Raw genomic sequence first — 24,264 nt, 5'->3', positions numbered from 1 at the left:
GTGGGCTTCAGGGACAAATCCAAGCTGGAGCCTGCTGTGCTCCTCTGCCCGCCCTGCCTTCAGCTCACCATTGCCATTCATCCTGTAGCCAGGGCTGACCACAAGCTCCCGATGCAGCTGAGGATGACTCTGAATTTCTGCTTCTCCTACCCCTGCTTCTCAGGAGCAGAGGTTAGAGGCATGCTTCACCAATTCTGGTTTTATGTGGTACTGGGAACTGAACCTGGGGCTTCGAGCATCCTAGGCAAACACTCAGCCAACTGAACTCCATGCCCAGCCCACTTTGAATTTTACCCTGTTTTATAGGTGGTTAATTCTTTTTATCAATTAAAGAATTAGAAATCTGCCTGAAGCACCACACAACTTGCAGTTGGATAACAGGAAGCACATGGTAAATAACCATAAAAGCTTCCACAGCTAACAACATCATTCATGAAAAACACAAGTCTGAATTAAACTCTATAGACATGGCATTAACTGAAAATGAAACACGTCAGGATTGCCTTTTCCTTTCTGCCTATTTGCATATGAAAATTTGCATACACATATTTGCATATACAAATCCCTTTCTGCATAGAGGGATTTTTGTGAATGGGTTATATGTGTGTTACATGCACACACATGTGTGAGGGTGAACATGCAGAGCCAAAGAAGATAGTCAGGTGTCCTTCTCCATCACACTCCATTTTGTTCTTTTGAGGCAGGGTCTCTCACAGAATCTGGAGCTTGAGTTTTTCATCTAGGCTGGAGGTCAACAGCAACATTCCATTCTCTGCTTCCCAAAGCACTGGAGTAACAAATGTAGGCGCTTGCGCGCGCGCGCGTGTGTGTGCGTGTGCGTGTGTGTTTGTTCACATTTAGCTTTCTAATGTAGGTGACTGGGAGCTCAACTCAGGTCCTAGGGTACAGCACAAGGATGGCTGCCCAATGAACCATCTTCTTGCTCTTGGTCTGTTTTGTGCACAAGCATAGTTTTTTGTGTTTTTGTTGTTGTTGTTTGTTTGTTTGTTTGTTTGTTTTTCAGAAGGGGTCTCAGTGCAGCCCTGGCTTCCTTGGAATTTGCTGTGTAAAGCAGAGGGCAGCCTTGACTTTCTCGTCCTCCTGCCTCTACCTCACCAGTGCAAGGATTCTTGACATGTTCCATCTCACCTGGCTTTGTGCATGCTGGGCAGGTTACACCTCTGTACCGGCTGAGCTTTATTCTGTTAGGTCTGAGAATCACTGAATGAAGACCTCAGACTCAGGTAGTATGCAAAAGCAAGGAGCGATTATTCTGCAGAAATTGCCAGCATGCTGGAGCCACCATTTCATAGAATGGTGACCCTGCCGTGAGCACCCAGGCTCAATTTAAAGACAGTTAGGGGATTTCCCTAGTGTGATTAGGTAATCTTTTCATTGATTGGTTGATGCTGATCAAAGGGATTTGGGGGGGGGGACTTCAGGGAGTGTCCAGGTAACAAGGTGTGCCCAGGTAACAAAGAGTGCTAACAGAAAGTGCCTAGGTAACAATATCATTTTGACTAACTAAACAGCGTTTCTAATAACCTTTAATTTGATACGTCAAGTACCTGGGGACTTTTCCAGGCAGTTACTAAATTACTGTTTCTGATTTTCAGGGAGGTTATTGATTTATTGTATCTTGTTTCTATGGGGCATAGTTTTGTTTTCTGAGAAATAGAAACCCAGGCCTGTTCAGTCTGAAGCCAGTTTTGAAGCCTGTCGTGGAGTCAGACTGGCTTATTAAAAATCAGTCCCCTCAGTTCCTAGCACTGAAAACAAGGGCTCTGTTGTGTTTGTTTTGAGACAAGAGTCTTATGCTTTATAGCCCAGGCTATCCTTTGATGTGCAATTTTCCTGCCTTGGCCTTTCCTAGATGCTGGGATTAGGGGAGCACACTAGTAGACCCTATTTGAAAACACGGGTTTTCGTTTCTTTGTAACTTCTTATACAAATATTTTCCTGCTTTGAAAAAAAAAAAATAGGCACATGTCTGAAGACCCAACACTGACAGGATAATTGCTGAGAGACATATGTGCCTACCCTGTGCCCTTGCCTTGTCCCTGAGCAGGTGCCTCTGCAGGCATTGCAAGACCTCCTTGCAGCAGATGAATTGCTTGAGCCAAAAGGAAGCCCAAAGCCTGGCAACCGGAAGAAAAGAAAACCCGGAACCCCTTCCCCGTCTGCATCAAGTCATCTCGGAAGACAAAATGCTATGCAACATTTCTCAATCTGTGGGTCGTGACCCCCCTGGGGGCTGCATATCAGATATTACCATTACAGTTCGTAACTGTGGCAAAATTACAGTTATAAAGCAGTAACGAAATAGGGTTATGATTGAGGAATCACCAAAACATGAGGAATTGTATGAAAAGGTCAGGAAGGTGGAGATCCACTGGGCTAATGGAAGCTACAGCATTGGCTTTGGCTGCTGCCAGCTCTAGCACCGACTGTGGAGTAGGTTTGCCTACATTCGTGTTCTCTAGAAGATGGAGAAAAGAACCTGAAGTTAATGAGTGCTCTGTGGAGGGAGCTGGTGCCTAAAGTCTAACAGACCCTTGAGTGAGCCTGCCTTACCTCATGTTAATAAAGCTGAGGAAAATCATACCAGCAGGTTCCATGGGTTCTACTTGAATGCTCTGGTACTGATAACCTTTGACCAGGTCATCTTAAAAAGGTGTCCAGGTACCGGAAAAGACACTTAGCTGCCAGATAGAGGTCACTGCTATTTGCAAAACGGAAAGTTCTGCAACAAAACTTGCGACAGGTCTGAGGACATGTCTGAGCCAAGAACCCCACTTAAAAATCACTCAAGCGGGAAATTCCCAAGCTGCCTTCCCCTCTTGCTGAGATCCCAGGCTTCTTCTCTGCCTCTTGCCTGTTCCATGCCACTGAAAACTTCCACCTTCTCTTCCTGAGGCTGTTTGCATGAACTTCACTGAAAACAGCTGGCTGACCTAAGGCAACAAGCCAGGTATGGCACTCACTCTCGCAGACACAGCATTTGGGGGAGTGGGGACTGACGCAAGGGATCCCGTTGAGTTCCAGGCTAGCCTAGGCTACCAATGAGACTATCTCAACAAGAAAACCAAACAGAGAACTCAAAGTAACAATCTCTTTTTCTTCAGAAACTTAACAAAATATTTGGTCTCAGTGCTAAAAAAAAAAAAAAATCAGTCGTATGGTTGGAAAGATAGGCAGTTGAGAGTGCTGGCTTCTGTGGCAGAGGATCTGAGTCCAATTCCCAGCAACCACAAGGCAGACCATAACTGCCTATTACGCCAATTCCAGGGCATCTAGCACCCTCTTCTGGCCTCCTCAGACACTGCACACACATTCATAGCACATGTAGGCAAAATACTCAAACACAACATAAAAGTACGTCTTAAAAATTATTAATCAGAATTTCATAGCTCAGATTCAAGAAGAAGAGGAACAACAACAACAACAACAAGAGAGGGAAAGAAGAAGAAAGGAAGGAAAGTAGGAAGGAAGAAAGGAAGAGGAAGAAGAAGAAGAAGAAGAAGAAGAAGAAGAAGAAGAAGAAGAAGAAGAAAAAGAAGAAAAGAAACCACTGTCCTTAAGGAATGCCACTGTTTGCCCATGCCCATTCCTGGAAATAGTGAGCTGAATAGATATCTCTGCACATCCCAGGAAGGGCACCTTGATTTATCCACTTATTTAACAGTTAGGCAGGAAACAAATATTCAGGAGCTGTCTCCCATCAGGTCTCACAGTAACAAACAGAACTGCCAGAGCCCCTCCTCTCAGAGGATGTAAAACCCACTCACTCCCGGAGAGAATGCTGACACCCTGAACATCTAAGATTTAACGCTTTTTGAAAAAAAAGGACATATTATATATTTGAGATGAGAGTAATTTCTTTTAACAACCAGAATACATCCTTAAGGGTTAGCTGGAGAAACTGTGGCTCCAGCTCAGTGGTAGAGCTCTTAATGTGTATAATGTCCTACGTTCCATCCCCCCGGTGAGAGGGAAGAGGTGGGTATTAGCTGAAAATGAGGAAATGGGAAACTGAATAGCTGGCTGACCAGGAAGGGCCACATGGAGAGCAGAAGGTGAGGTTCACCTACTGATTTAAGAGCTGACCCAGGTGGACCACACCCTAGTCTCAGGTATGCCATTCTTAGAGACAAGGCACAGTAAATCTTACTGCCTAGGGCCAACACCGGAATTGCTTTTCCTCTTATTTACGATGTCCCGAGGCAGCTCACGGGACAGACAGACATGTGCCAGAGACTCAACCTATCTGAGCTGGTCCCAAGAGGAGATGATGAGCTTGGCCAGGCAATGGTCAGTGCTGGAGAGAGAATGTGAGCCAGTATGACTACAGAAGATGTCCAGAGTGGATGGATGCTCTTTATACTTCATCCACCATCCCAGCCTGCTGTTGAAACTTCTGTTACGTTATCTTCAGCATTTGATACTTGCTTTAGAGACTTTTTTTTTTTTTTAAAGACAGGGTCTCATGTGGTCCAGGCCAGGCTCATACTTGCTATATTGCTAAGAAAGGTAGCCCCAGTCTTCTGGTTCTCCTGCCTTTACCTCTTGAGCGCTGGCATCACAGCTTCCCTCCTGAGTTTATCCTCGTCTCACAGGTTTAAACCACCCTGCTGCTCTGACTACAGGGTGCTGAGGATCAAATCTATGGCTCTGCACATGCCAGGTAAGCCTTCCACCAACCGAGCTACACCCCAAAGATGTTCATCTTAAGACATTGTTACTACGTTTATGTATTTCTATCTATGCGTTCGTGCGCACGTATTGCGTGCACATGGAGGTCAGAGGACAACTTGCAGCGGTCAGTTCTATCTCTCCTTCGACCACGTGGGTGGTGGGGATTGAGCTCAGCTCTACCAGGCGTGGTGATGAGTGCCTTTGCCTGCTGAGCCACCTAGCCAACTGGAAGACATTCATCTTTAGGGATGTTTCCGGAGGTCCCCGTCTCACCTGTCGGTTCAGCCGAATAGACAGAATATTGCTGGAGTAGCTGTAATTGCAGATCTCCGTGCCTTTCTTGAAGTGGTACACGTTCATCTGCCGAGGCTTGGTGTGGCTGACCACCACCACCAGGCTGCTGGAGAAGAGGCGCTCCACGATGTACACGTCGGGGATTTCATCTGGGGACAAGAAGAAGGGAGCTCACGCGGGTGGCCTCGGAGAGAAAGACTGGCCTTTGTGACACTGGGTACCATGCAGGCTAGCTTACACATGCCATCTGGGTCTTGCCACTGGGTACCCCTCATCAGTAAATGACTCACTTTGGCCCCAAAAGCAAGCTTTAACTGTCTCCAGGGTTAACACTTCCAGGGACCTTTCCAAATACCCAGAGCAAAGAATATGCCAGTGACTAGGACACAAAGCCAGGATCTCCAGAGCCACCTTGAACACCATATATATGGTAGAATTACCCATTACACACACACACACACACACACACACACACACACACACACACACACAGTGTATGCACATACCATGTGTGCATACCACAACACACGTGTGGAGAACAGAAGATAACAGAAGATAACAGAAGAGAGAGTTTATTCTCTCTTTTCACCATCTGAGTCCTAGGAAATGAACTCAGGTTGTGTGAGGCCTAGTATCGATCAACTTTACCACTGAGCCATACTGCCAGCTCCCTCCCTCCTTAAGACAGAGTCTTGCTCTATAACCTAGGCTGGCCACACAATCTTTCTGCTTCAGGCCCCTGAACGCTGGGATTTATGGGTGTGCACCACCATACTGAGTGCAAGAAAATACGTCTGTACTCAGAAGGGAAGACTAGCAGTAAGCCTACAGAATACCACAGACGAGGCCTGGATGTCCTTCTGAGGCCATCTTGTCATGAGTCTTCCTTGTTTGTTTATAGGGGAGCCTCACTGGAAATATGACATGAGACATATACATAGTAGAACTGTCACAAAATACTATGATAATAACAAGAGTGTAGAAACATATTAGGGGCCCAGGGTGGAGGAGATGGCTCAGTGGATAGAGTGCTTGCTCTGCACACATGAGGAATCTGCAGCCTAGGTAAAGCTGTGCTGGCAGAGCTCTGTAATCCTAGTTCTCCATGAGATGTGAGGCCGAGACAGGAAAAACATTGGAAGCTCATGGTCCAGCTTGCCTGGGGTTAACAATGCCAGACAACAAAGAGGCTCTGTCTCAAATAAGGAGAAAGGTGTGGATGAACACACATCCTCTCTCACACACATCTCTTTTACACATAGGGATTAAAAACAAATAAGTAAATAAATTCGGAGCCCCGATTATTATTTACCAAACCACTTTCTTTCCAGAAAATGCAGAGGTGAAATATTTGTCACTATGGTAACAGCATAAATTATTATCCTGAGAGAAGTCGCAGTCACATTTCCAGAGGGAATTATTTTTAATACTCACTAGAAACACTTCAGCATCTTCAATGTGGGCTATGCAGATATGACTGTGTTACTTCATTCAAACATATAAAACATGTCCTTACTAAGTGAATGATGTCAATAGACTACAGAGCCAGTGAAACAGCAAAAAGAAGAGACAAGCACCCTTTGGGGCTGACAATGACAAAAACTGAGCACCATGAGCACAAATATATAGAAAAGTATCAACAATATGATTTCAAACAAGGACTTTCTTCTTACAAAGAAGATGTCACTCAAGTTATTGCCCAATTTCAATAAGAGCTCCATTGTGGCTTTTATGCAGGAGGAGAGACAATGGCTTGTATTCAAAGTTACACAACACTGGCTCTTTAGGTTTGATGGCTAGAACAGAAATCAGAAGCTCGAGACTGAAGACTATGGCTGGGGTGTAGCCTTGGTGGTAGAGTGCTTTTAAAAGTCCATTAGTGCAATTCTTGGGACTCCAAAAAGAAGAAAATTAAGAAAAGAAAAGGAAAAAAGAAGATGACTAGACGGAGGATTTGGTATCCCCTCAAAACACACCCACCCACACACACACACCCACACACACACACACTTACTGCTTCCATGGACTTGGTCAAGTTGCTCCACAGAACTCAAAGAAAACAGCTTGTAACCGGCCTTGGTTCCAATTGCTAAGGATCTGCAGAAGATAATGGCAGCAAGGGAATGTTAACAGATACCACATGAACTCAGCCCTTTCCCCAGAGGCTGCTGAAGTGCAGGTAAGCACACATCTCCAGGATCAGACCTTCCTCAAGGCAAAGCATGCTTTGGCAGACAGTCACGAGGAAAGGGGAAAAGGTCAAAGGCGACTTTTTAAGAGACAGAAACTGCTTGGGCTCTGTCACCAAGCAAAATGTCAAAGCTCCCACGGATCTTGTTTTCCCAGCTGAGCAGGCATAGGGAAAAAAAGGAATGTGTAGGAACAGTCATCATGCCTCCACCTCCACAACGCTTGGGGGAGACTGTCTTATCATTTGTTTGGAAAGCCCTTTATGGGAGGGTGAGTTATTATCATTATGGCTGTGTACATCTCACAAGTGTATGCATGTGGATTCACTCATGCAGGTCTGAGGGTGAGTGCTGGGTGCTGTTCACGTGTCAGGGAGCTCTGTGGATAGGCAAGGCTGGCTGGCTATATATATATATATATATATATATATATATATATATAAAATGCATATTATATAGTATGTATATATCATTATATATTTATATTTAATACATATTAATTATGTATATTGTTATTATTAACATTACATAAATTCTGGGGATAGACTGTAGGACCTATCACTGACTTAGCTATCACCCCAGCCCCAATATTCCACTCTTGACCCATAAATAACCAGGCGTGCTGGTTAGTTTTTTTCTCAACTTGCTATAAGCTGCAGATGAATCTGGGAGAGAGGATCTTGACAGAGAAAATGTCTCCCCGCCAGACTGTCTTGGAGGTAAGCCTGTGGGCTGTTTTCCTGATTAGTGAGGGATGTGAGAGGACTCATCCTGCTGTGGGTGATGCCGTGCCCGGACAGGTGGTCCTGGGTTGTACAAAACCGCATGGTGAGTCAATCAGAAGGAGCAGGCCAGTAGGCAGCACTCCCCCGGGGTTCCGGCTTCGTTTCTCACCTGCAGGTTCCTGACTGGATGGCAATCTATACGGTGAATTTAACCCTTTTCTCTCCACATTGCTCTTGGACATGGTGTTTACCATGCAATGGAGAGCAAACTAGGACACCAGGTATCCCTGGTGACGTGATGAAAACAAATGAGTGACCGGGTATAACCCCAGCCCTTGAAAGCTAATCAGAAGGACCGTAAGTTGGAGGCCAGCCTAGACTACATGACAAGACTGTGTCTCAAAACAGGAAAAGAGAAAGAAAATATGCTGTCTCTAGTTGGCGCTTAAAAATTGCCTCTCATCTCTCCTGCTCTGCTCTCGAAAACTGAATGAGACCAAAACCTTGCAGAGAACACTCAGAATGAGGACCATGCTCACAAGCACTTCTGCCCTAGGGATAGGGCAGTGTTGGAACGGGCCTTCCATAGAGGGAGCTGGACATCACAAGAAGACCTACAGAGTAAACTAACCTGGGCTACGGGGGCTCACAGAGACTGAACCATCAACCAAAGAGCATGCACGGGCTGGACCTAGACCCCTACACATATGTAGCAGATGTGTAGCTTGATCAATATGTGGGTCCCCTAACAATGGGAGAAAGGCTGTCTCTGACTTTGTTCCATGCCTTTGGATCACTTTCCCCTAGCTGGGCTGCCTGTCAGGCCTTAGTGGGAGAGGATACGTTTAATCCTGATGAGATTTGAGATGCCAGTGGGTTGGTACTCCTTGGAGGCTCCCCTTCTCTGAAAAGAAGGAGAGGGGAGATGGGGTGAGATGGCATGAGGTTAGGAATTGGGAGGAGAGGAAGGAGAAGCCTGGGATCAGGCTGTAAATTGATTAAATAAATAAGGGGGGAAAAGTTAATTTTTTTAAAAAAAGCAAGAAATGGGCCTTCCAACCATTCAATCCAACTTTTTTCATTCGAAGCAAATATATGACAAGCTGAGATTCATTCAAGAAAAGCATATACTAAAACAAGCATCTTACAAGCCTGTATGCCAAGGCTTTTCAAAAGAGAAGGTCACACATTGCTCCCCATCCCGCTCCAGAATTCCCTTTGCTACACAAACACTTGTTCTTTCCTGGTATATAGGAAGAAGCAACAGCTGTCAACTTTTAATAAGCAAGGCAGCAGGTCCCAGGCCTTAGCCCTCCAACCTGTTGAGCAGCTGTGCTTGTCCTGTGGATGGCTGCACTGCTGCTGCAGTAGAGTGAAGCCTGGCCTTTGGCACCCAGTACTGCAGGCAAACACCAGCACTTGTAAAAGTAGGTGAGCAGAATCTTTGAACTCTAAAATAGAGTGCTTACTATTTTGGGTTTTTGTTTTTGTACTCTAAAATATACTGGAGCAGTTACCATTTATGTGTATGTGTGTGTGTATGTGTGTGTGTTGTTTTATGATGCAGAGCTTTCATATAGCCCAGGCTGACCTTGAAAATATGCTAGGGATGGAGTCCAAAGCTTCATGCATGCTAGACAAACATCTACTAACTTAGTAGCATCCTCAGCCCTGATCATTGTTTTCAAACTTTCTTCTTATGAGTGCAGACACATTTACTTGCAAACTGAAGACATAACGCTTGCAAGTAAGCAGAAAAGATACTGTAGCATCGTAAAACAAAACTAAAAGAGATGTATAATCCCAACACTTGGGAGACCTGGCAGAAACAAGAGGATCTCCAGTTAGCTGGAAGACGTTCAGGTCTGTACAAAGTGGTCCTTTTCATACCTCCCCTTCAAAAACGAAACAAGCCTCATCCAACATACCAAGAACAAACTAACCAAAAGACTTGACTATTTAAATCAGGTGTCAAAGGCTGGTGAGGTGAAGCCTGGCAAACTGGATTTGAACCCCAGACCCCATGTAAAGGTGAAAGGAGAAGGCCCAACATACAGTAATAAATAAGTTCAAAACCATAATTTTTCAGGCATAAGTCCTGATTCTGGAACAAATGGTTTCTTCTTTGCTTCTTCATTTTATGTTTGCGAAAGAGTCTCTTTCTGGTACTCACGCTGCCCCTGAGGTTGTGGGTTAAAGTGATCTTCCTATTCTTGCCTCAGTAGTACCTAGGATCCCTCACAAGCTGCCCCACGTGGCTCAGAGGGCTGGATTTGTGAGAAAGAGGCACAGTGATTGTTGCTTTGTTTTAAATGATTGTTCTGTGGTCATAAAAGTCTCCATGTCATGGAATTCAGACTTACACCTTATTTTATCCGTAAGTCTTTTCTATAAAAACAAAATTCTCATCACTACTCATAAACCTGGATTTAGAGACAAATCCCAGTTGCTATTCAAGTGTTAAAATACAGCCAAGGTGTCTAGCCCAGCTTCAAAGCATTAAATATGTGTGGTAGATGCTAGTAAAATTTGATTGTCTTTATTTACCTTTTCTAGAAAGACGAGATCTCAAACTCAGTTCACATGTCTAGAAAAAGACACACCAATCCACCAGCAAGAAAGATGACTTATTTTAAAATTCAATGTCATAACCTCCACAGCTCCAAGCAACTGACTGTGACAAGACCTTTTATTTATAGGTGAGGCAGAGCTGCCCAGCAGAGCCTTCATCCAGGAAAACAGAGCTGACAGTAGGGACCAAGGAAATCAACTCTAAAAGCACCTTGCAGTCTTGAAAAACAGCATTTTTATCTGGCTGTTACTCTGTATTATTTAATAACTAGATTAGACAATAACATTTGTTTTCCAAATCCAATAATATCAGGACATGTAGTTCAGATTACTTACTATTATCCCCCTTAACCAAGGTTCAGTTGGGAAGGAAAACACTGCCTGGCATTTCAACAGACATACACTCTTGCAAAAGTTTCTTAGAAAACTTCAGAATTTTATTTCTCCTATCATGCATTAAGTCTCAGGAGATGATCCCTAAACAACCTAATAGGTTATAACAGCTTTACAAACAAAGAAAGACATACAAATTCCAGGGCTGGAGGCTGGGATGTAGCTCAGTCATAGAGTCTTTGCTAAGGGTGGTTGAGACACTGGGCCTTAAGCTTGGTACCCTTCACCCCTGCACCCCCGCACTCCCCCCCACACACACAAGAAAAAAGGGTCAGACTTGTCTAGCATGTATAAAGCCCAGAGTTCCACCTCCAGCACTGCATAAATAAAGTGTGATGATACTTTCCTGCAATCTCAGAACATTCCAGAACAGGAGACAGGAGGATCATCAGAATTGGAAACTCATCCTCATCTACTAGGGAGTTGGAGGCCGTCTGGATTACAGGAGACAGCCTCAAAATGAAACAAGAACAAAACACCAAGAAAATGCCACAGGGCACCACACTTGATAGTTTGTGAATATTACATGTCTATGGCTATTGGGAGATGTTGTAATATGCACTTTTTTTTTTATTGTGGGTTGTGGTCAGAGGCAGCCTGAGAGTCACTCATCCAACCAAGCTCTGGACTTACTCGATTACATGATTACACATACAGATTTTTCAAACAAAGACATATTGTTCAGAGCAGGGGTTTTTAAACAGTAACACAAAGGGAATGGAAACCAGCGCTGCTTATGGCCTTAATTACACCACCGAACGTTCAATATTAGCACAGCTCAGCCAGCAGCAGCCAAGGCACAAGCGGAGGCTGAATCCAAACAAGAAACACAGCAGAAACTGGTACAGCCGGAAGTGGGACACCGGTCATCCCTGCCCTAGCTGCTGGATGCTTCAGGCTCCACATTCCAAAGATTATTCCATATGGTCCCCAGTCTGGCTTCCACACAAACAGGGAAGGAAACAGCAGTTCGCTTCTAAGATTTAATCCCGCAGAAGCATAAACACCGGCGAGCAATTCCTCGCTCACGGACCAAAGTCTAAATGTTGACCATCATAGTGAAACATTAAAAAATCCACTTAAAAGCAACAGGGTGGAGCGCCTGCTTCCGGGAAGGGAAGCTGTCTGGGGCTGAGAGAGGGCTCCGGAGCTTCCCGGAGGAGATGCGTGGGACTGGGTGGACGGTGAATAAACACAGCAAGGCAAATAAAGAAAAGCTTCCCACAGCCCAAGCGACCAGCCAGGATGCCCAGCACTGGGGCTGGCCGGGCCACAGGGATAGGCTGCCTCTTTGTCCGAGGCCCTGCCCAATGCCACGTTGAGATACCCAAGGACAAACGGTAAAGTTTTCCTCATCTTCCCGACTCCCGCATCCTCTTGAGTCAAGTTGCACCTTCCCCCGCCTCCCCTCTCCTTTGTTTTGGTCCCCGATCCCCCTTTCGGTCACTAGGTGGCCCAGACCAGGTCCCCCACATTCAAGGCCCCCTCCACCCTCCTTGTTGACTTCTTTGGGTCACCCTGGCCGGCCCCTTCTGGCAGTCGCTGGCAGTCGTCTGGGTGGGCTCAAGCCCCACTGACAAGTAACGCCGCGACGCAGGCTGCCCCACCGAGGTACCACCCGCGCGCAGGCCCCGGTTGGCCACCAGTTGCGTTACAGGACAACACCCTTTGGTGGCGACATTCTGTCACCCGCTTCCCTGGCCGTGGGGCTGGCGCCGTGGCTTACGTGCAGTCTTGGTTGAAAGAGAAGCAGCTGAGCGCCGCCTCCACTCGGCCCGGAGGGGCATCTGAGGCTTCGGCCTCCATCGGGGGCTCGACCCGAGAAGCCGCAGCTCGGGAGAGGGGGGACAGCCACCTCAGCAGCCCGCCCTCGCCGGCTCCTTGGGCCGGCTTGCCGCCTCGGTCCCGCCCCGGCCTCGCCCCCAGGCCGGCCCCGCCCATCCGGATGCCACTTCGTCCCGCCCCGCACTTTAGATCCCGCCCTCAAACGACTCCACTTAGCTCCGCCTCACTCCAGAGCCTCCCCTCAGAGCGGCAACTCCGTCCCGCAGCAGCCAGGCCCCGCCCCCGCCCGGATCCTACTTAGCCACTCCCCCGCGCCCTCCCTGCCTGGAGCCCTTAGGATCCGCTCCACCCATTCCCCTACTTAGCCTAGCCCCGCCCCCTCGCGGCTCTAGCCCCGCCCAGGGACGACCAGGTCCCGCCCCCACTCCCCACCCACTTAGGTCGACCCTGCCTCTAGCCCCGCCCCCTCTCCGGCCACGCCCTGTCCCCACCCCGCCTCTTATCTCAGGGAACCCAAGAGCCGACAGCACAGGGCCTCCTCTGCCAGCAGCCACGAGCAGCCGCCAGCTCTTTGGTCGGTCAGTGGCGGTAGTGGGTGGGACAGCTGCCGACGACCCGCCCCCGATTCGGAGGCAGCGCTTGCCATTGGCCGAGGGTGCGTGAGGCAAAGGCAGCAGGCCACGTGGTGGTGTTTTCAGCGCCAGAGCATCCAGGGGCTGGGGTGGGGGGAGGAGTGGAGCCGCGGGCCTCAAGCCCGCCCGCGTCGGGGACGACGCCGAGGAGGCTGGCGGACGCCTGCCGCCCCGCCCGCCCGCTAAGCTTACGCACTGTAGTTGACAGCGGTAGACATGAGAGCCCCGCCCCTTCGGAGAGTCCTCAGGCTTCTTGGAGAGAAGAGATCCCGAACAGGCTGCTGTGGCCAGGCCGATAAGAAGTCACCCAAGCCCTCCAGTTGAGAAGAAGCTCTTGCTAACCCCAAGCGTTGCATTAGCATGCTGTTCCCTCGTGCTCAGGGAACGGTGTGTGGAAAACACATTCGTACCTGGTTTACTGAAGGCGCCGCTGAAGCGCTGTCTGGACACTGTGTGTAAACCCAACAACACGCAGCGGCACGCGAGCCGGTCTTCTCTCAAGACTTGCGTGCGAAACAACTTTGCTCAACAGCGTTTGGCAACTCATCTGACTTGTAGCAGTGAAAGAAACTGGAACGGCATGAGACAGGGATGAAGCCTTGAAGGCAGTACAGGCTGAAGCTCACGTAATTTGAGATGCACTCTGACACCGGAGATTTGCTTCCCAAGCTCTGTACTTGTGTACAGTTGGTTCTGAGATGCCCGATGTGAGTTCTGGGAAACTGGATTCTTGTCACCCGTAACATCAATAGCTGTCAAGTGCTGAGCCATCTGTCCAGCCCCCGAAAAGATTTTATTATTATTATTACTACTACTACGATGATGATGTCACACCTGTTTGGAATGCAGCAATTCTGTTCACACCCAGGCACCTTATTTACTTTTGGATACAAAGTCTCACGCTATAGTCCACACCCTCTCGACCTTGTGGCGACTGCTTCTCCTTCCTTGGCCTCCCAGGTGCTGGGATTACACCACCACGCTCAGCCAAATTTCCCCAATTCGTGACAGAATCGTACATATCTCGTGTGCAGATATTTGAACTTTAGGCTTAGAATGGATGATAAAAAAAAAAAAAATCCCTGTTTCACAGAAGCTTTTCTGGTTGCCTCTCCAGTTCAATTTTTCCAAGGTAAAAACATAACAGTTTATTTTCTCAGGTCCATTGTTCTGTTAGTTCACAGATCCTCCCCTGATGATGGCTCCAGGGCCCACTGTACAAACCAACCCACGTGTAAAGAATCAATGTTTGGATGCTTTGACCTCGTTAATCTTTGCAACTGGAAAGTCCCAGCAGCATCTCCTCCCCAAGCGCCACCTCCCAGTTCTGCTGAGAGCTGCCATCCTTTCAGTTTGGTTGAAAGAGTCAAGTGCTTGGCAGGCTACACAGGCTAGGTCTTAGGTTTCTGGAAGTATTTGGATGAGGCGCACAGCAAGGCTTTAAAGTGGGGTCTATTGTCAGTTCGCTATTAAACAGTTGGACTTTGGAGGGGCAGCAATGGGCGCTGGGGTTAGTTTTTGCCTGGCGGTGTGTCTTGATAAAAGCAGTGTTGTCGGCAGATAAACTTGGCCAGCGCATGCTGATCAAATTAGAAGTCTTAAGGGAAGTGACGTGACATTCCAGGACTGATGGGACATGAAGCTAGGCCAAGGTGCCGACGCCAAGACCAGAGATGTTAGCACAAAGGCAAGAGACGTTTGCAGGCGGCACTGCCCAACAGATGACAACAACAACAACAAATGGAGGCCACACGTGTGAGACTCATACATAATCTGAAAACTTCCTGAAGATACACACTGAAAATAGAAACATAGACAGCAATGGAGCTAGTCTGGTGGCTCAGTGGGTAAAGGCGCCTGATGCACAAGCCTTGAGTTTGCCCCCCAGAACTCACCTAAAGGTGGGAAAGAGAGCCAACTCCACAAAGTTATCCCCTGATCCTTGCACATGCTGTGTGTTATGGGCAACCCCCATAGTCATGGTAATAAATTAAATAAACAGCTAGGTTAATTTTTAATATATCTGTTTAAGTCAATATATAAAAAACAAGACTAGAAAAGGGGGAAATTAGGGCACTGGGAAAGAAGCAGGGCACCTCACTCTGACGCCGAGAATCGGAGATGCCAGCACACCAGATGACATTTGCTGTGAAGGCCGCCTACAAAAAGACAGTGCTCCTTTTACATAAGCACATTTTCAGTTTTAAAAAGTAAGCCTGGAGGGTTGCCACTCGCTGCTCTTCCAGAGGTCCAGGGTTTGCATCCAGCACCCACGGTAAGCTGCTCACAATTGCCTGTGACTCAGCTGCAAGAGATATGATGCCCTCATTTGGCTTTTGTGTGCATGTGAGCACACCTGCTGTGCTTGTGTGCGTGTGTGCTCTCTCTCTCTCTCTCTCACACACACACACCTCTCTCATAAATAAAAACAAAGTGAAATCTTTAAAAAAAGTCTTTTAATAAACTCTGATTCTACCTCATCCAGGTTCACCCTGAAATTCTTTTCTGCTTTGTGACCAATGATCTGGTTGGCATGAGTGAGTGACAGTTCCTAAAAGATTAAAGGAACTCCCCAGGAAGTAGGCCACAGTGTGGAGCTGTGCCTTTTCCTCTGCAGCTACTACTAATTATATGTTGTTATTATTATGTGTGTGTATTGTTTTACAGTCACATGTGGACAGAGGACAGCTTTGCGGATTTGGTCTCTCCTTCCACCTTTACGTGAGTTCAGGAGATCAAACTCAGGTCACCAACGTTTTTGTTTTGTTTCCTTAGTCCGTCTCACCAGCCTCAACACAGAATTATTAATCAGCCAAATTATATTTTAAGTCCCAAGTGTTTAAGACACTATGCGTGTTCTCCTCATCACACCTCACCAGAACCCCACATTCGGGGCCACTGGCTACCTTTTGGTGTGGTAGGATTCTGAGGGAATAAATGGCACAGAACAGGACTGATGGGAGGGAGAGGAGAGTCACAGCTAATTTAACCCTTTTGGGGGGTGGGGGAAGAGGCCTCATTGTGTTGCTTTTAGAAGCTGGACCTCTTAGCAGGTGTTTAGGAAGACAAGTTTCATTTCCTCTTGTGGCAGGTCCAGAGTGAGATAGTCTTGGGAGCTAAGGTTCAGGCCTAGAGACAGAAGCAGCTTCTGTGAACCGCCCCCTCATATGCTGCCTCCCGGGTCCCCCGTCCTGTCCTCACCCACCACCCCACCATTCATGTGGCAATAATGTCTCAGGGCTGCCACCTCGGATTTTATTTTTCCCTAAGCAATATGTAAACTATTTCCACATGACTCTGTATTAATAGAAATCTGAGTTTAGTTTATGTAAAAACCTCTATGTATTTTACATAAGAAGAGCAGATAAAGTAAAGAAACAAGCCGGCCTTTGAAAACAGACTCCCCACAGGCTGAGGAGAAAGAGGAGGCAGAAGCAGCTGGTGCTTCTGGTTCACGAGAAAATCTCAGGTCCTGCCAGGACTCGGTTCAAAGTGATGCAGGAATATTCAGACAGAAATACTTGCCAGCACTTGGAAACTGACTCCTAGAATCCAGGCAGGAAGTCCACAGTGGAACCGGATTGGCAGGTACCCGGGGCACGAAATAAGTGGCCCTTTTAGGTGGCTTGTGAAGGAAACACCCAAGGCATCGGCTTGACAACTAATTTGCATTTTCAAAAGTACTGTGTTGGCTTAAGCTCACACATCATCTGTCTGGATGTGGTTTGTGGAGGGCCAGGTAGTGAGTAAGCAGTCTGCCGGATTCACTCCACCCTAAAAAAAAAAAAAAAAAAAAGAAGCCCATTCATAAAAATAGCCAAGGAAACGATCAAAACGATCATAAATAAATCCACAGGTGCTGAATATATTGACTGTCAGACTGGATTTCCTTTTTTTAAGGTCAAGTTCTGTGTTCTAAGGGGACACTCCCCATTTGAATGTGTGGCTTGTGACATCCTAACCCTCCCTTCCTCTATTCTTTCTTTCTTGTTTCTTTCTCTTTCTTTCTTTCTTTCTTTCTTTCTTTCTTTCTTTCTTTCTTTCCTTCTTTCTTTCTCTCTTTGATGGCTAATCCTGGTTGTCAACTTGACACACCTTGGGACAGGGAGCCTCAACTGAAGAATTGTCTCCTCGGGCTGGCCCATATGTCTAATTGATGGAGGGGGCCTAGTCCTCAGCGGGCAGCACCAGGCCTGTGCAGGCGAGCCCAGCATGTTTAAGAAAGGTTTAAGTCAGTGTGTTCTTCCATGGTTTCTGCTTCAGGCTCCCGTCTTGGCTTCTTTCAACTATGGATTGTGACCTGGAACTGTGAGCCAGAACAACCAAGCTAGAACACTTTAGTGCTTTTTCAGATAGTCTCTTAATGGCCCATCCTGTCCTTGAACACATGATACAGCTAAGGCTGATCTTGAACTCTTGGTCCCCTTGTCTCTACATCTTAATTGCTGGAATTACACAGGTTTGTGCTACCAGACCCAGCTTCTAATTCACATTCTTGCAACAAATTAACTACCAAACAGTGAAAAGAAAATCAGAGGAGAAAAATATGACTTTACTGCAGTGGGAATAAGGCTTCCCCATTATCTTTGTCCAGGTGGAATGCCTCAATGTCTACCTTTTTCACAAACAAATAGATTCACTATGTCCAGGGAGAGGGCAAGTTTCCCAAAAATAAAGCCAGGCTCTGGGAATTAAATGTCGTTCAAGGTTATAGACCTCAACTCTCCTAATGGGGACACTTCCTATCTCAGTAATGGCAGACATTAATTTTAAGATGCTGATTACGGTCTACATGGGGCATTAACAGGGAAGTTGGAAATGAGACAGACATCCTGTCTGACGCAACCCTCTGTCACCCAATATGGTTGCCCATGCCACCTGGCTGCCTATAATTAGAGTAACTACTAGGTGGACAAATGGCACTCCTGTCTTCCTTTTATAAAATCCATTCTATTTTTATAAAGCCAAGTCACAGTAAATTTCCCTCTTTCTTTATTGCTGTGTTCCAATATCCAGAGGGTGACCCGAGAAACTTGGACCCTCATGGACCCAGGCTCAGGGAGACTTGGCACAAAGGCAAAGATGAAAGAGGCTCGGGCCGTGGAGGCAGGAGAGAGAAGGAAGAAGGAAGGGTCGTGTCTCCATGGGGACGTAGGTAAAGGAGGCAGCCTGACCTTCCAGAGCAGGAGGGGAGGGCTGGCTGCACAGCGACTTCTGGGAAAGGAGATAATTTGACACAAATTGCAAACAGGAAGCATTTGAAATGGTTGAGCAAAAAGCACCGTTGGGCTTTTCTGGTTTCGTTGTATGCAGTAGCGTGGTGGAAGTCAGTGAACAACACCACACCCCAAATGGAGCCATTCCTTCTGGAGTAATTTTTTTATCTTTTTATTTATAAACTTTATTTGTCATGTGTGTGTGTGTGTGTGATAGTGTGTGACAGTGGAGGGCATATGTGTGCCCCAGCACCAATGTGGAGGTCAGATGACAGCTCTGTGGCTTCGGCTTTCTCCTGTCATCTTCACGCGGGTTCCGGGGAGAGAACCCAAGTCAGCAGGTCTGCGTAGGAAGCCCCCGAGCCATCTTGCTGGCCTCATCTTTTGATTTATTTGTAAAAACTGGAAGGACTAGAGCCCTGTGGGGTGGCTCAGAGGGTGATTCCCAGGACCCACATAGTGGAGGGAGAGACCTCAGCAGGTCACCCTTCCCTGAATGTGTGGGAGGCACACACACACCCGATCACTATCACCCAACTCCGTAGAAGAATAAATGTTACACATTACACTTGATCTTAGCCAAAAGGCCGAGAAGCGATAATGTTACACATTAAAAGAGAGAGAGAGAGAGAGAGAGAGAGAGAGAGAGAGAGAAAGAAACGAAGGAACAGAAAGACATGCCAGCAAAGCACCCTGACATTCCACTTGAATATTTCTTCTTGAGAGTATGAAGCAAGGCTGGGGATAGCGTAGTTGGTAAACTTGCCTTAGAAGCATATGAGTTCGATCCACAGAACTTACATTAAAAAGCCAGCGGTAGCCCAGCACGGGGCAGACAGAGACAGGTGGATCCCTCAGGGGCCCTCTGGCCTGCTAGCCTAGCCTGATTGGAAAGTTCCAGGCCAATGAGAGACCGTGTCTCAAAATAACAACGTGAACAGTGCTGCAGAGGAAGACGAGGCAAACAGAGGCTGGGGATGGACCTCAGTGGTATGGTGCTTGCGTAGTGTGCACGAGTTCAGCCCCCAGAACAGCGCGAAACTGCGCCCAGTGGTGCACACCAGCAGCCCCAGCTCCTGGGCGCTTGGGAGGCTTAAGTTCAGAAGCACGACTGGTCTCTTAACCTGTGTTCATCTGCACGGAGACAGGAGGCACGAGGTGGAGAGAAAGAGTCAGGATGCCACACACCAAGCGCGAGCGGGAAGCTTCGAGGAGATGCAGCTTTCTGAAAGGAGCCAAGCTTTGCATTTGCCAAGGGCACGATTTTAAAACACTGTTTGTTCCCAGGCCATGGGTTAACCTGGGCTTCTGGGTGAGCCTGGGATAGCTGTTAAGCTATGAAAGTATGAAAGAAACGAGATTTGGGCTGGGGATAGATCCCAGTTGGTAGAGCGCTTGCTTAGGATACAGGGCATCCTAGTTTGGCAGCGGTCCCCAGTACCAAGAAAGCTAGTGGCTACCTATTCTGTAATCTGAGTCCTCAGGATGCCGAGGCGGGAGGATGAAGGATCCGTGGCTACACAGTGAGTTCAAGGCTAGTCTAGACTAAGTGAGACCCTGTCTCAATAAAAACACAACAAAAAGAAAAGAAACCAGGTCTTGCCTTACTCTTGCGAAAGGTTTCCTTTCAGGTCGCCACCCTGAAAGGATGGCGCCATCTAGTGATACAACACTGATGGAGCAGACCTGGTGAGCAGGAACAGTTTGAATAAAAAGGCCACAGCTGATCTCAAAGTCCCGCAAGAAGAGACCTCAAGACTCTTTCTTGATCTTCTAAAATCTCCTTTCTTTCTGTCTACGGGAAACCGGGACAGCTCCTCCGCCGCTTTCCCTTAGGAGGAGAAGTTTGGAAGGCATCTGCCTATTTAGTCATTAACTCAGTTTTTACTGAGTGTCCTTTACACTCATCGCTCTAGGTCTTACGGATAAACCGCTGTATAAAATAAAAATAAAAAAACTCCCCGCCTGCATGACCAGACAGACAATGGACCCGAGGGAGAAAGCAGGTGGTTTTAGGTACTGGTCAAGGAGACAAAGCAGGGAAAGGATGCCAGGACTGGTAGCAACACAGCGTGGCAGGAGGGAGTAGGGAGGCTTTGCTAGAAGGTTCCATTTGGTAAAAACCCTGGGAGGGAGAAGGGGGTGGCTTATGCAGTCATGGGAGGCAGGGAAGCGTTTGGGGTCAAAGTGCTCATAGGAGACTTAAGAGACACAGGGGTCTGGGGTAGGGAGAGAAGGAATAGAAGGGTAAGAAAAGTGGCCAGGTAGCTGTGTGATGGTGAAGGTTTGGGTCGGGGGTGAGAAACCTCTGATGTTTTCACTTGTTTGTTGTTGTTGTTATTATTATTATATCTTTGAGATAGGGTTTCATGTGTTTCAGGCTGGCCTTGAAAACTTGCTATGTACCTTAGGATGTCCTTGACTTCTGACCTTCCTGCTTCCACCTCCCCAATGCTGGGACCACAGGTGCGCGTTCACTATACCTGGTTAATGAGTCGCTGGGAATCAAACCCTGGACTCTGTGAATGCCAGGCAAGCCCTCTGCCTCCTGAGCTACAGCCAGCCCTTTCATTTGGATGAGCTGTGTTGAAAAGAAACGGAAGGAGTCTCGGGAGATTTGCAATTCACTTCAGCCTTTTAAAAGCATCTGAAAGCCCCGTGTTGCATGTATTATTTAACATTAAGGTTTTTGTCTATTATAGTGTGTGTGTGTGTGTGTGTGTGTGTGTGTGTGTCACAGCACACTCGTGGAGGTCAGAGGATATTTTGCAAGAGTCAGTTCTTTCCTTTCTCCATGCGAGTCCCAGGTGTTGAACCCTGTCACTGGTCTTGGTGGCAAGAGCCTTTCCCTGCCCGGCCTTCTCTCCAGCCCTACTATTTAAGGGTGTTTAAAAGCATGTTTCAGGCTTATTTAAAGACAGACTGTTTTCTTTAAGGAAAACCGTTCGACTTCATGTGAGATCTGAGGAGCAAGAAGCACCTCTGGCAAGCAGACTGTACTGTCCTTGACCATCAGGGACAAGGCCAACAACAAGGGGACATTCAGCAGTCTAGTATGGCCTTTGACCTGAGGCCAAGCTGCAGCTGTGAAATGACATTGAATGGCTCCCTCTGTATCGATGCCCTTCCCAGACTCAAGATTCACCCACTTCCTGAGATGCCAACTTTTAAACCACCTGCTCCTCACCACACTCTATCCTGGCCTGATTCTTTTTGCCCTTCGCTGCTAGAATCATTTAAGGTGAACCTGGTAAAGAGAACCTTTCCCACAGTCTCGTGGTTCCTTTGGACTGTGCATTCTCTTGCAGATGGAACTAGCAGAGCTCAGCGTTCCCTACACCGAAGCTCGGGGGAAAGCAGAAGAAACAATTCCTTCCTACTGTAAAATCCTGTGACTTAGCTGAGATCCTTTGTGTGCCAATTAGAAAAGTCCATTAGGAATAAAAAGGGTGATTTTGTGTGTGTGTGTGTGTGTGAGTTGCTCCATGCCTGCCTGGTCCTTCACCAGGCTTGCATTTTGGGCTTACTATTTAAACACTTACTATAACCCCCACGCCCACCCCCGAAGCAAGGTCTCCTTGGACCAGACGAGAGATCAGATGGACTCTGTTTCCGCAGAAGAAAGGGGTGATGAAAGAAGGGGAGGGTGAGGCTGGGGGACATTCTGGGAGCTCGTCTGTAGGATATAGAGGCCCTAATGACACAGGAAGGAGACACAGGTCAGCACACAGAGTGGGGCCTTGCTAGCTTCTCAATGGCAATTCAGCTATTTAAATGTCCCTGGCCCTTTCCCCTGCCACTCATTGGTCATTCGGTTCCTCTCAATAGACTTTTGCAGTGATTGTTGGATGGATGTCCCTGCGAATGCTTTGTTTACACACGCAGGGCTTCTTGTTCCACAGGAATCTTCAGCTGAAGTAAGCAGGGGCTAGGAGGCAGGGGCTTGCTACTGCCACCTGCTGGTTTCCAGTGTGACAACACAAGAGATTTCTTCCCCTGTATCATCTCATGAATAGAATCATGTATTTGTTTATTCAATTGTGTATGTTATTTTTCTATCTTATGTTAGCATGGTAAATCACACTGAATGATTAATTTTAGTGAGGCGAAGTTTTCCCTGAATTATCAGTTTAAGTGAAGAACCTCTTGGCGTTTCATACATTTACAACTTGTAAACACATTCAGTGGTAGCGTGCTCGCCGATCATGCACAAGGCCCTGGGTTCAGGTTCTGCTATGGATAAAGCAAACGCAAATTATATCCCCCAGAAGAAAACCCAGGGCTAGTGAGATGGCTCAGCAGATAAAGGCGCTTGCCACCAAGCATGAGACCTGACGTGAGTTTTGGTTTCTGAGACCCACGTGCTGGAAGGAGAGAACCAGCTCCGGCAAGTTGTCCTCTGATCGCCACATGGATGTACGGCACAAACACACCCCACCTTATCGTGCGCAAAAATAAATAAACAACAACGTCAGAAGGAGAGGAGAGGAAACCCACAGCCGTTAAGAAGTTATTTTCCACCTTTCCTCCCAGCCCCTGAAAGCCACCACAACGCTTTCTGCTCCTATGGTTTACCTATTCTAGAAAAAAATTTAAAGTCTTCAATAAAAAAAAAAAACAAGCCAGTTATTCATGTGTATGAATGTTTTGCCTGCGTGTGCACTTTGCTCTGTGACATGTGCCCGCCTGGATGTCTGAGCCCCTGGAACTGGAGTAACAGACAGTTTGAGCCTTTGTGTTGGTGCTGGAAAGCAAAGCCTGGTCCGCTGGAAGAGCAAGCAGGGATCTTAACCACTGAGTCACCTTTCCAGCCTCATGGCTCACCTATTCTAGAAGTTTTATGTGCATAAAACACTGCGATGTGTCTTTATGTGTCTGGATTCTTCAACTTGGCGTGCAAAATCCATCAGCTTTATAGCGAGCATCAACATTTCATGTCATGTCATGTCTGAGAAGTACTCCATCGAAGGCAAATACTGTGGCTTTATTTCTTCCCGAAAGGGCGGGCGTTTCTGTTGTCTCTACTTTTTGGCCATTGTGAGCATTCATAGACCTGTACTTATTTGAATATCTGTTTTTCTGTTGTCCTAGGGGTAAAATGTCTGGACCAGCCAACGCTTCTGCGTGCCACATTTTGGGTGAGTGCACGCCGTTTTCCCAGCATCAGGACCAGCCCTCACTCCTGCCAGCACACAGGGTCACCCTTTGTTTTCGTTTTGTTTTGTTTTCAAATGACTACAGCCTTACTTGTCGGTGTGGCGGACTGAAGGTTTATCCAGTGCCTGAACATTCTTGGAGGCACCTAAAAAGTACTGGCTGGGGTCTCCCAGCTTGCCGCCGAGGAAAGCCACGATGCCGTCTTCTCAGAGCCTGCTTGGCCATTTGCATCACACTCTTGACACCAGGAAAACAAAGCATCTTTTCACCCCGGGAGTTTTTGGGCTTGGATGCAGAGGCCCCTTTCACACAGGTCCAGTGTGAGATCATGGAACTATGTGAAAGGATCAGCACTGACAATGATCATGGGATACCCTCTCCAGCCTGATCTTTCCAGTGTGTGTGTGTGTGTGTGTGCCTGTAGAAGCCGGCAGTTGACATCAGGAGTCTTCCTCAATAACTTCTACCCTTAATTTTTCCAAAAGATTAGCCTTAATTATTTAAAATGCTCTCTGTGTGTGAGTGTGGTAAGTTTAGGTGCCGGCAGACTCGGAAGAGGGCTTCAAATTTCCTACAGCTGGAGTTAGAGGCAGCTGTGAGCTACTCA

General features: G+C 47.2%; 1 protein-coding gene across 1 annotated transcript in view; it reads right to left on the bottom strand.

Annotated features, from left to right (window-relative positions):
• Wipi1 (WD repeat domain, phosphoinositide interacting 1) overlaps positions 1–12,801 on the bottom strand; it is a 37,927-nt gene extending 25,126 nt beyond the window's left edge. Inside the window, exons 1-3 of the mRNA XM_021655730.2 lie at positions 12,594–12,801; positions 7,004–7,086; positions 4,969–5,138 (exon numbers count right to left, since the gene is read on the bottom strand). Of these exons, the coding sequence (XP_021511405.1) occupies positions 4,969–5,138; positions 7,004–7,086; positions 12,594–12,673 (333 nt within the window). The 5' untranslated portion in view covers positions 12,674–12,801. The remainder of the gene's footprint in view (positions 1–4,968; positions 5,139–7,003; positions 7,087–12,593) is intronic.
• Between the last annotated feature and the right edge of the window lie 11,463 nt (positions 12,802–24,264).

The sequence above is a fragment of the Meriones unguiculatus genome, chromosome 7 (assembly GCF_030254825.1).
Source record: "Meriones unguiculatus strain TT.TT164.6M chromosome 7, Bangor_MerUng_6.1, whole genome shotgun sequence".
NCBI classification, from domain to species: Eukaryota; Metazoa; Chordata; class Mammalia; order Rodentia; family Muridae; genus Meriones; species Meriones unguiculatus.
The sequence above is the reverse complement of the archived record's forward strand: the minus strand, read 5'-3'. Positions and strand labels throughout refer to the sequence as shown.